The sequence below is a fragment of the Lampris incognitus genome, chromosome 19 (assembly GCF_029633865.1).
Source record: "Lampris incognitus isolate fLamInc1 chromosome 19, fLamInc1.hap2, whole genome shotgun sequence".
NCBI lineage: Eukaryota > Metazoa > Chordata > Actinopteri > Lampriformes > Lampridae > Lampris > Lampris incognitus.
Window position 1 is genome coordinate 9,219,868 of NC_079229.1, and position 12,087 is coordinate 9,231,954.

At 43.6% G+C, this 12,087-nt stretch overlaps 1 protein-coding gene across 1 annotated transcript in view; it reads left to right on the plus strand.

The window, feature by feature from the left end:
* LOC130130151 (phospholipase D1-like) overlaps positions 1-10,472 on the plus strand; it is an 11,392-nt gene extending 920 nt beyond the window's left edge. The window contains 8 exon segments of the mRNA XM_056299888.1: positions 155-243; positions 2,059-2,131; positions 2,133-2,173; positions 3,453-3,502; positions 5,740-5,874; positions 6,802-6,955; positions 7,307-7,424; positions 8,576-10,472. Coding sequence (XP_056155863.1) covers positions 155-243; positions 2,059-2,131; positions 2,133-2,173; positions 3,453-3,502; positions 5,740-5,874; positions 6,802-6,955; positions 7,307-7,424; positions 8,576-8,800 — 885 coding nt within the window. The 3' untranslated portion in view covers positions 8,801-10,472.
* Positions 10,473-12,087: the final 1,615 nt, after the last annotated feature.

The window sequence follows — 12,087 nt, forward strand, 5'->3', positions numbered from 1 at the left end:
AGACCGCCAGGCCACCCAGACGACCCCAGAACAAATAGCTTTTTAGACTGGACACTTTTTGCAGTATTGCATTAGGGATCCCCGCGTGTGTTGTGCGTTCAGTTGGTGTTGTGTGTTCTGCTAGAGACGTGTGTATTTTTATCTCCGTCCTCAGAATCAGTTCTTCATCAGCTGTGCTGACAACAGACACGTCTTCAACAAGATAGGAGACACCATAGCTGAACGCATCATCAGAGCATACAGGTAACACACACACACACACACACACACACACACACACACACCCTTGTAAATGTACAGTTTTTGTGTGGCTGCTGTGTACACATGGTGTTATCTTGCAATGACAATGCTGTGTACACACGTCCTTATCACATTCTCTCTCTTCCACTGACCCACCTGTTCAGCCACCCTGTCAGTCATTCACTCACTCTCCCTGTCTGTCCATCATACACTCTGTGTCTCTGTCGATCTATCTATCTTTCTAATCTGTCTGTCTGTCTGTCTGTCTTTCCGTCCGTCCGTCTATCTATCTATCTATCTATCTATCTATCTATCTATCTATCTATCTATCTATCTATCTATCTATCTATCTATCTATCTATCTATCTATCTATCTATCTTTCTAATCTGTCTGTCTGTCTGTCTGTCTGTCTGTCTGTCTGTCTTTCCGTCCGTCCGTCTATCTATCTATCTATCTATCTATCTATCTATCTATCTATCTATCTATCTATCTATCTATCTATCTATCTATCTATCTATCTATCTATCTATCTATCTATCTATCTATCTATCTATCTATCTATCTATCTATCTATCTATCTATCTAATCTGTCTGTCTGTCTGTCTGTCTGTCTGTCTGTCTGTCTGTCTGTCTGTCTGTCTGTCTGTCTGTCTGTCTGTCTGTCTGTCTGTCTGTCTGTCTGTCTGTCTGTCTGTCTGTCTGTCTGTCTGTCTGTCTTTCCGTCCGTCCGTCCGTCCGTCCGTCCATCTATCTATCTATCTATCTATCTATCTATCTATCTATCTATCTATCTATCTATCTATCTATCTATCTATCTATCTATCTATCTATCTATCTATCTATCTATCTATCTATCTATCTATCTATCTATCTATCTATCTATCTATCTATCTATCTATCTATCTATCTATCTATCTATCTATCTATCTATCTGTCTGTCTGTCTGTCTGTCTGTCTGTCTGTCTGTCTGTCTGTCTGTCTGTCTGTCTGTCTGTCCTTCTAGCTCTTTGTGTTGTATTGTTGTCAAGGAGATAAGAGCTTGTTATCAGTGGACAGAGCATAGTGATATTTTTTTGGGGGGGGGGGGGTGTCCCCACTTTTCTTCCTGATTGTATCCGCCAATTACCCCACTTTTCCGAGCTGTCCCCGTCGCTGCTCCACCCTCTCTGACGATCTGGGGAGGGCTGCAGGCTACATGCGGAGTCACCAGCCGCTTCTTTTCACCTGACAGTGAGGAGTTTCACCAGGGGGACGTAGCATGTGAGAGGGTCACGCTATTCCCCCAGTTCCCCCTCCCCCCCTGAACAGGCACCCCAACCGACCAGAGGAGGCGATAGTGCAGCGACCAGGACACATACCCACATCCAGCTTCCCCCCCACAGACACAGCCACTTGTGTCTGTAGGGACGCCCGACCAAGCCAGATGTAACACGGGGATTCGAACCAGCGATGCCCGTGTTGGTAGGCAACGGAATAGACCGCCGCACTACCCGCACGCCCCGTTGCAATGGAAGTTTTTCATGTTGCTGTCTTCATTACCCAGACCGGTGGCCAAGGGGTGAAGCGCCCTGCCAAAAAGCAGTCACCAGCGCTGCCGGGTCGGCTCCTTCCCCACTGCCAAGCAGAGAAACATGGTCGGACCCGAGCTTAAACTGTCTGATCTGCCGTGTCTGCTTCTCAGCCGTCTGCGTTTCCTCCTCAGACTCGCTGTTACCTGCCGGCCTCCCCTGCACGAGGCGGTGGTCGTGACTTGCATATTCACAGATCAGCAACACCAGATAGAAATGACCTGACAGTGTGTGTCTGTACTTCCACAGGGAGGGCAGGAAGTACCGAGTGTACGTGGTCACTCCTCTGCTGCCGGGCTTCGAGGGAAACATCAACACAGGAGGGGGGCAGCGCCATCCAGGCTGTCATGCACTTCAACTACAGGTGTGTTCTGTGTGTGTGTGTGTGTGTGTGTGTGTGTGTGTGTGTGTGTGTGTGTGTGTAAAGGGGACACTGCTGCGTATCGACTTGTTCTTGTGGTCTATTTGATGAACGTTGGAGGCACAGAGAGAATGTGACACAGTACAGATAACCACCACACCTTGACTACACATTGATTACACACTGACTATACACTGAGGAGGCTGTAAAACAAAGGGCAGGCTTATTTTATTGTGTGTGTGTGTGTGTGTGTGTGTTTGTTTAAATGTCATAACTTTTCAGCTGACCTTTTATTAGATAGCCATTGTTGCTATGTAAATACACACCCCTCCACTTGTACACACTCACACACACACACACATACATACAATTGTTTGTGTTGATCGGTCCTTGACAGCAGGTTCTATTAATAAACTATCTCTCTCTCGCTTCTCTCTCTCTCTCTCTCTCTCTCTCTCTCTCTCTCTCTCTCTCTCTCTCTCGATCTGTCTTTTGCTCTCTCTTGCTCTCTCTTTGTCTGTCGCTCTCTGTCGCTTTCTCTCGCACTCTTTCTTTTGCGCTCTTTCTCTCACTCTGTGTCTTTGCCACTCTCTCTGTCGCTCTCCCTCTTGCTCTCTCTCACTCCCTCTTGTGCTCTCTCTCACTCTGTCTCTCTCTCTCTCGGTTGATATGTGAATGGGTTCTGTGATGGAAAGTGCCGGAGTGACTGTTCATATTGTTAAGATGTCATGTCAAAGTCTGTTTCTTGTTAAATTTTCAAAAGTAAAAAAAATTCTCTCTCTCTCTGTCTATCGCTCTCTCTCAATATGTGCTTTATTGGCATGACATAGGTTTGTGTACATATTGCCAAAGCATGTGAAACAACAACAACACAATACAACACTGATTATAATAATAACAGCAACAACAACAATGATTATTATATCAAACAACAACAGTAGCAATAGGTGCCGTCACCCACTGTCTCTCAGGCTGCGGCAAGATAATATAAATCTTGCTGCAATGCTCGCCGGTGGCCCCCCTCCCAGGACCACCCGCAGCTTACCTGCGTCATCCATTTCCTGCTACTCTGGAATCACATGTTCCAGCTCCTGGACAAAAGCCCGTCGCTGTTTTTCAAATTTGTCACATTTAAGGAGGAAGTGCACCTCTGTCTCCACCTCATCTGTCATGCACTGACCACATGCTCGTTGCTCTTTTGACAACCACGTCTTTTTGTGTCTCCCCTTTTCAATGGCTCTCTTTCAATGGCTCTCTCTCTCTCTCTCTCTGTCTCTCCCAGGACCATGATCAGGGGGGACTGTTCCATCATATCCCAGCTCAAGAGGGAGAGTAAGTAGGGTTGTGAACTAGGGGTTGCTGGTTTGAATCCTAGCTAATTGAGAAAGGCTGAGCTCCCACCATCAACACTTATTCAAGGTGCTGTTGAGCAAGGCACATTCATCTTAGCACTTTGAGGTTTCTATGAAATGTAAAGTGCATTTACAAATAAAATGTATCATTATCATTATTATTATTATTATCATCTTGTTGCTCCCATGGAGCTGCTTAGGGCCCGAGAGCTGAACATGGTGGTAGTTATGGGACTGTCCTACATGTTGCCATGTAAACGATAAATATACTGGTGATTATTGATCATTGTAGTTCCTAAAGTATGTGTTGAAACCATACATCTTGATTTTGAAGAGCATTTCAAAAGTTAGTGTTTCACATAACAATAACACAGAAAACAGTTACAGTGTTTCACATAAAAATAACACAGAAAAACAGTTAGTGTTTCACATAACAATAACACAGAAAACAGTTACAGTGTTTCACATAACAATAACACAGAAAAACAGTTAGTGTTTCACATAATAACACAGAAAAACAAGTTACAGTGTTTCACATAACAATAACACAGAAAACAGTTACAGTGTTTCACATAACAATAACACAGAAAAACAGTTACAGTGTTTCACATAACAATAACACAGAAAAACAGTTAGTGTTTCACATAACAATAACACAGAAAACAGTTACAGTGTTTCACATAACAATAACACAGAAAAACAGTTACAGTGTTTCACATAACAATAACACAGAAAAACAAGTTACAGTGTTTCACATAACAATAACACAGAAAAACAGTTACAATGTTTCACATAACAATAACACATAAAAACAGTCACAGTGTTTCACATAACAGTAACACAGAAAAACAGTTACAATGTTTTGCATAACAGTAACACAGAAAACAGTTAAAGTGTTTCACATAACAATAACACGGAAAAACAGTTACAGTGTTTCACATAACAGTAACACGGAAAAACAGTTACAGTGTTTCACATAACAGTAACAGAAAAACAGTTACAATGTTTCGTGTAACAGTAACACAGAAAAACAGTTAGTGTTTCACAGAACAATAACACAGAAAAACTGTTACAATGTTTCATGTAACAGTAACACAGAAAAACAGTTACAATGTTTCATGTAACAGTAACACAGAAAAACAGTTACAGTGTTTCACTTAACAGTAACAGAAAAACTGTTACAATGTTTCATGTAACAGTAACACAGAAAAACAGTTACAATGTTTCATGTAACAGTAACACAGAAAAACAGTTACAATGTTTCATGTAACAGTAACACAGAAAAACAGTTACAATGTTTCATGTAACAATAACACAGAAAAAAAATGACACGAGGGAATCAAAGCAAGATGCAGCCAAGGCTCCAAGTGTGTGTATTAGCAGATAAGGAGCTTGTGTGCTCAGCAAATGTTATGTATTTATATAAATACAGGGTCAACCAAAGATCTGCAGCCTGCACATACACACACATTATCGATGTAAATCACACAGTTCACTGCTGAAATACTAAAATAGAAAAAGGGGGTAGGACTAGAAAAGTTTTTTTTAGCTTCTGCCTACTCCTTTTCGAACTGCCGAGGTTTAAAACACGTGTTTGATGATGATATCGCTTGCTTGTTCTGATTTTTTTTCTCTCTTGTTTTCTTTTATTATACATTTTAGAAAAATTTTAATGTTCGAAATAAGCAAAAATAAAATAAAGAACATGTCTGTTATCTAAAATTATAATCTTCACCTGCCATAACTCAATACAACACATATTGTCCAACACACAGATGCCTACATGTGCACACAGGCACGCACATACACACACAAACACACACTGACAAAACAGCACAACACTAGAACCATATGTCTGGTTTTGATGATTCGATTACCTTCGCACTTAAACCACAAGTTCAAGTTTTAAGTGCAGTTTCTGTTCTTTTCTCTTTGATTTCCTTCTTTCTTTCCTTCTTTCTCCCCCTCTTTCTGTCCTTCCTCTGCTTTCACCCTCTGAACCCTTAATTCCCCCTGTCTTCTGTCTCTCTCTTTCTCTCCTTACTATTTCTTTTATTCCTGTCTTTCTCTTCCTCTCTTCTTTTCCTGTCTTCTTTTCTTTCCTCTTCTTTTTTCCTTCTCTTCTTTTCCTCTCTACTTTCTTTCTCCCCCTCTTTCTGTCCTTCCTCCGCTTTCACCCTCTTAACCCATACCCCTCTCTCTGCCCCCCCCCCCCAGTGGGAAACCAGTGGATGAACTACATCTCCTTCGCTGGCCTGAGGACTCACGCTGAGCTGGAGGGGAAGCTGGTCACTGAGCTCATCTACGTCCACAGCAAGATGCTCATCGCCGATGACAACACTGTCATCATCGGTAAAAATAAAGACAACACACATTTATACACCTCCCATCCATCCACACTTGTATTTACAGTTAACACCATGAAGATTCAGAAGAATTGACCCTTTTGATATTTAGCGTCGCTGATGCGTTTAAGACTTACATTTGTCCATAAATATCAAAACCATGGATGCTCTGTAATTGATGGTATTGATGCTTACCGTCTGGAAGACATTCCTTTGAAAAAGGACCAGGGCTGAATTTTGATCCTCGGATAATAATATATTAGATGTAATCAAATGAGTGTGAATATGAACTTCTTTCCAACATACACGCAACATCAAAATGCAAACGATATCCCAGTACTCAGGAGCCATCAAAGTTTGTTTGCTTTGCGTTTAAATCGTAACCCACAGTCCAACACTGCCCTCTGCTGGTGGATACCGGTACTGCCCCATGTCCCACAATGTGCTCAAGTCAAATCAAGGGAAGTTTATCGGTAAAGCTCTCAATCCCAGTTGTAGTTTTAAGAGGGATTTGCTGCCAATATGGTTAACAAAAAATACACAACACCTTTAAAATCCTCCTTGTAAAAATGGGAACATTAGCCTCCTAGTTTTCCTGTTATCCTCTTCATTTTTTTTGACACTCTTCCTCTCCGCCCCTCTTATTTATGTAGCCCCTAATTTATAATAGGGGCTACATAAATCAGAGGACTTAAAAATCAGACCTCAAAACCTCGGCAAGAAAATCGGAGGAGGAATCCCTCCTTCAGGATGGATAGGTGTGTAATAAATGTGTAATAGGTATGTAATAGGTGTCAAGTGGAGGTAGCCAATGCAGTAACAGAGTTAGAAAAAAAAAACCCCACACATAATGACAGGATTTGCTGATAAGGAAACAGTCTAAAAAAGAAGGAGGTGTAGTCGTCGAACCCCTCTCTCGCCTCGGTGCGTTTAGGTTCTGCCAATATCAACGACCGCAGCATGTTGGGGAAGAGAGACAGCGAGGTGGCGGTGATCGTCGAGGACTCCCAGACCGTGGCCTCTGTGATGGACGGGGAGGAGTATCAGGCGGGACCCTACGCCCTGCAGCTTCGCCTGGCATGTTTCAGGTACTTCCTGGTCCCTTATTTCTCCCAGCATTCCTCTTTCATCCCTCATGGTTACGAATATGGAAGCCACAGAGGGGCAAAGCTGAATGAAACTGCTTAAAGAAGTAAACGTTGTAATGAGTTGTATTTCAGACATGAACTTGGAAGGTGCCGAGTAAAATGTAAGAAAAGTGTGTGTCTGTGTGTGTGTGTGTGTGTGTGTGTGTGTGTGTGTGTGTGTGTGTGTGTGTGTGTGTGTGTACATTCCGCTTTCAATTTCCTGTAATGCTTGGTTATCCCTCTCTCCCCTTTTCTCTCTTTTATTGCTTTTTCCAACCCCCTTTTTCCCTTTCTCTCCACACCAACCATCAGGATGATCCTGGGGGCAAACAGTGACCCCTCCATCGACGTGTCTGACCCCATTAGCGACCACTTCTACAAAGAGGTCTGGGTGGCCACGGGGGCTCGCAACGCCACCATCTACCAGAGGGTAACTGGGGTTCCTATTAATTAATTCATTATTTCTTTCTTTCATTCATTCGTTTGTTCGTTCTCTATACTCAACGGAACAACTCATCCAGTTCAGACTGCATCGGGCTGAATGCTATGCCAGCAGCTGGTGTCCATTGTGAAGCAATTTGTTAAAAGGACATTTAACTGATGGTTTTGTGTGTGTGTGTACGTGTGTGTGTGTGCAATCAGTACTGATGGGTAATGCAGCCGTCTGAAGCAATAAAGTCTTCACTCTGTGCTATATTAACAGAAAAACTGGTTTTCTCCTGCACACAAAGGCTTTCCCACAGTGCCTTCATGTACCAGAATGCATTGCACATAAGAGTACGTATCATCGTGTACACGCTAGCACTGTGGGACTTCATTTCCACCATCAGAAATGTAGTTTAGTCGAGAGAATGAGGATATGCTTTTTGAATGGTGTGTTTAGAGTCAATTAGAAATCCTGCAAAGTGGGCGTCCGCTTGGCGTAGTGGTCTATTCCGTTGCCTACCAACACTGGGATCCCGGTACGAATCCCCGGGTTACCGCCGGCTTGGTCGAGCGTCATTACAGACCGTGTCTGCGGGTAGGAATTCGGATGTGGGTATATGTGTCCTGGTCACTGCACTAGAGCGCCTCCTCTGGTTGGACGGGACGCCTGTTCGGGGGGTAGGGGGAACTGGGGGGGAATAGCGGGATCCTCCCATGCGCTACGTCTCCCTGGAGAAACTCCTCACTGTCAGGTGAAAAGAAGCGGCCGGCGGCTCCACATGTATTGTCGGAGACATGTGGTAGTCTGCAGCCCTCCCCGGACTGGCACAGGGGGTGGAGCGGCGACCGGGACGGCACAGAAGAGTGGGGTAATTGGGCGGGTACAATTGGGGAGGAAAAAAAGAAAGCCTGCAAGGCTGTACGCAGCTTTTCCATCCCCAACAGACGTCACGATACGTCACTTGGCGGCCAGAAAAAAACCTCTCTTTCGTTGCCGCTCCAAAGAAACGATTGGGAACAACTGCAGGTGTTTTTCATGTGCTCTCCTTGTCGCAGGTAGACTGACATGAGGCTGAAAATGGGGGGATGTTCTCATAAGTTGTATTATAGGCCATTGCTTATGGCTTTCTCTCTCTTTTTCTTCGCTCATCTCAGGTCTTCCGCTGCCTGCCTTCTAGCGACGTGCGTAACATTTTGGAGTTGGAGGGCTACCTGGCCAAACTGGGCCTGGAGAAAGAGGATCCGCCCCGCGCCCATGAAGAGCTGAAGAAGATCCGCGGCTTCCTGGTCCAATTTCCTCTACAGTTCCTCTCTGAGCAAAACCTACTTCCTCCTATTGGCTCCAAGGAGGCCATGGTCCCCATGGAGGTCTGGACCTAGAAGATGGGGATGAGACTGTTTTTGCCCATGCATATAGAGACACAGATATGCCTGGGCCCTGTGTGGCCACGCATTTTGTGTGACCACAAAACACACAACATTCAAATGAAACAACATAATCCCACAATGAGGGAAACTTAACGGGCATCATTCAGTTTCGCAGTGGGTGCCTTATGTTCTGAACTCCGATCTCATGTTTACAAAAAATAGAAAAGAAGAAAAAATGGAAGAAGAGTAAAGAATTGATGGACTCTGGAGTGTGAATCTATGCAATGTTCATGACAGGAGAACACAACCTCGTGGTGGGAAATGAACACTTCAGAAGACGCTAAGGACTTGCGTGAACATAACATGGGAAGAAGAATTTGGAGGAGTTGGTGCTCTTGGGACGTTTCTTGAAAACTCGACTCTTGTTTCACCACGTGTCCATTCTGTGCGGACATGAACCCCTGTTTTTAACTGGGGAAATTTTTGTCCGAAACGTTATCCCCTCAAGTGCCAAGGACAACAGACTCTAGCTTTATGGTAATGCAGTACATATTCATTTACATTCCTTTTGCTGTGCATCCTCTGCTACGCCTTAAATGACCTCTTTTATCCTCTGTCCGAGAGGTTCACGTCCCGGTCTTTGTAGTTTATTTTTTAAAGACTTATTGGACTACGTTACCCAGAGATTTTGCATGTCAACTTGATTCTAATACTCCAGCCTTTTGCGTGTCTTCCATGTTAGTCTGTATGTATGTGCTCTGCATGATACCTCATGTGCTGAAGCCTTTTGACCGCCAACTAACTACCATATGACAGTACAGTTGTTACATGTAGATACGTAAGCAACCAGTTTCATACCACAAGGAGGCGTGGTTGCTAGATGTAACAGCTAGCATGTTAGCGGCTTATTTGCCAATGTAATGTTAGTGCTCATAGCGTGTGCAGTAATAGCAAACCGGTGTCCATGAGGATCATAAGCATCGTTGTTCCTTAAACAGCATGCCTGGTGTACAAGCTGCCTTTACTGTGTAATCCAAATCCGCCCAGAGCAGATTTACTCATAACACCACATATCATCCCTGGAACCTTAAATATCATCATCCTCTTTTTACCTCTTTTCATCCTTTGTTCATCCTCTCTACCTCCTATTTCTAGTGGTTCTCCACCCAGGGATTGGGACCACTTACTTACAAGGGACCATGAAATAGAATTATAAAATGTGGAAAAATACATTATATCTCTGTTAGATCTGTTTTCTTATATTTTGAGTCTTTGTTCATCTTTATGAGTCTTTTATTTCTTGTGACGTAAGGAATATTAGCTGCCTTGAGGCCTCTTCCAGTGATCAGCCCAAGTCAAGGTGTCTGAAACAGCAGATGATGGAAGGGATGCTGCGGCGTAAAGTCGCTCAAACAGCAAGGCACTGGAGGTGGGCTCGGCTTCATTTTGAAAGGGGTCGTACGTGGTGAAGGTTTTTCAAACGGTGACTTTGTTTTAACTCTCTGCTGTTTTATCCAACAGTCTCTGTACTAATCACTGTGTCTCTATGAATTGCACTCTTTTGCACAAACTAACTTTTTTTTATTATCTCGTTATGAACCCTTAAATATTCACAGTACCACATCATGTTTTGTGAATTAATTAAATAAATGAGCTGTTAACTATTAAAATGGAGATGATTTTTATGACATACTTGTGCACTTTGATTTTTTTTACTTGTGTGCTGGCAGTCATCTTGGATGGGAGCTGCTGCTGGGAAAGAGGCCACTTTATATGAACTTTTTTTTTATATTAAAGCTACAATATGTAAGTTTATCTACTTAAAAAGAATTAACAATGGGGCGTCCGGGTAGCATATCAGTCTATTCCATTGCCTACCAACACGGGGATCGGTGGTTCAAATCCCTGTGTTACCTCTGGCTCTGCAGGTGGGAAGCCGGATGTGGGTATGTGTCCTGGTCACTGCACTAGCGCCTCCTCTGGTCGGTCGGGGCGCCTGTTTAGGGGGGAGGGGGGACTGGGGGGAATAGCGTGATCCTCCCACACGCTACATCCCTCTGGTGAAACTCACTGTCAGGTGAAGAAAAGCGGCTGGCGACTTCACATGTATCGGAGGAGGCATGTGGTAGTCTGCAGCCCTCCCCAGATTAGCAGAGGGGGTGGAGCAGCGACTGGGATGACTCGGAAGAGTGGGGTAATTGGCCAAGTACGATGAAGGAGAAAAAGGGGGGGAAATCCACAAAAAAAGAAAAAGAAATGTATTTTGGACCTAAACCAGTCAGTGCTTTATAGACCAAGAGCAAAGCTTTAAAATCAATACTTTGATGGACAGGAACCCAGTGTAACAACCTCAGAACTGGAATGATGTGATCTACTTCTTCTGGTCTTAGTAAGGACTGGAGTGATGTGTTCCGCTCTTCTGGTCTTAGTAAGGACTGGAGTGATGTGATCCACTTCTTCTGGTCTTAGTAAGGACTGGAGTGATGTGATCCTCTCTTCTGGTCTTAGTAAGGACTGGAGTGATGTGATCCACTTCTTCTGGTCTTAGTAAGGACTGGAGTGATGTGATCCTCTCTTCTGGTCTTAGGAAGGACTGGAGTGATGTGATCTGCTCTTCTTGTCTTAGTAAGGACTGGAGTGATGTGATCCTCTCTTCTGGTCTTAGTAAGGACTTGAGTGATGTGATCCTCTCTTCTGGTCCTAGTAAGGACTGGAGTGATATGGTCCACTTTTTCTGGTCTTAGTAAGGACTGAAGTGATGCGATCCTCTCTTCTGGTCTTAGTAAGGACTGGAGTGATGTGGTCCACTTCTGGTCTTAGTAAGGACTGGAGCAGCAGTGTTCTGAATCAGCAACTGTTTGATGGATGATTTAAACACACCATTACAGTAGTCCAGTCAACCTTTTTACATGGACCATTATTACATAATGTGTTAAATGACGCATTAAGTCACAAATGCAAGATTTACATGGAGGCTACTTGATTATTTCATTTCCCTACATAACGTTGATTACATCTTTCACACATCATTCTGTTTCACTACTACTACTGTAATACTTGAATACATATCATGCAGAATAAATGTGATTATAATTTATTTCATGTCAAACTTGGTTATTCTTGAACACAAGTTGTTATTATTTTAAGACTGATCTGTTCCACTGTCAGGCCTCGTTTTCCATTTGATCCATTAAGCCAGACCCTTTTCTCCTGTCCTTCCTCTTCATCATACTCTGACTTGAGTGTCATCTGCTGGAATTCCTCCACAACCATCTCATCCTGTCCTCCATCATCCCGGC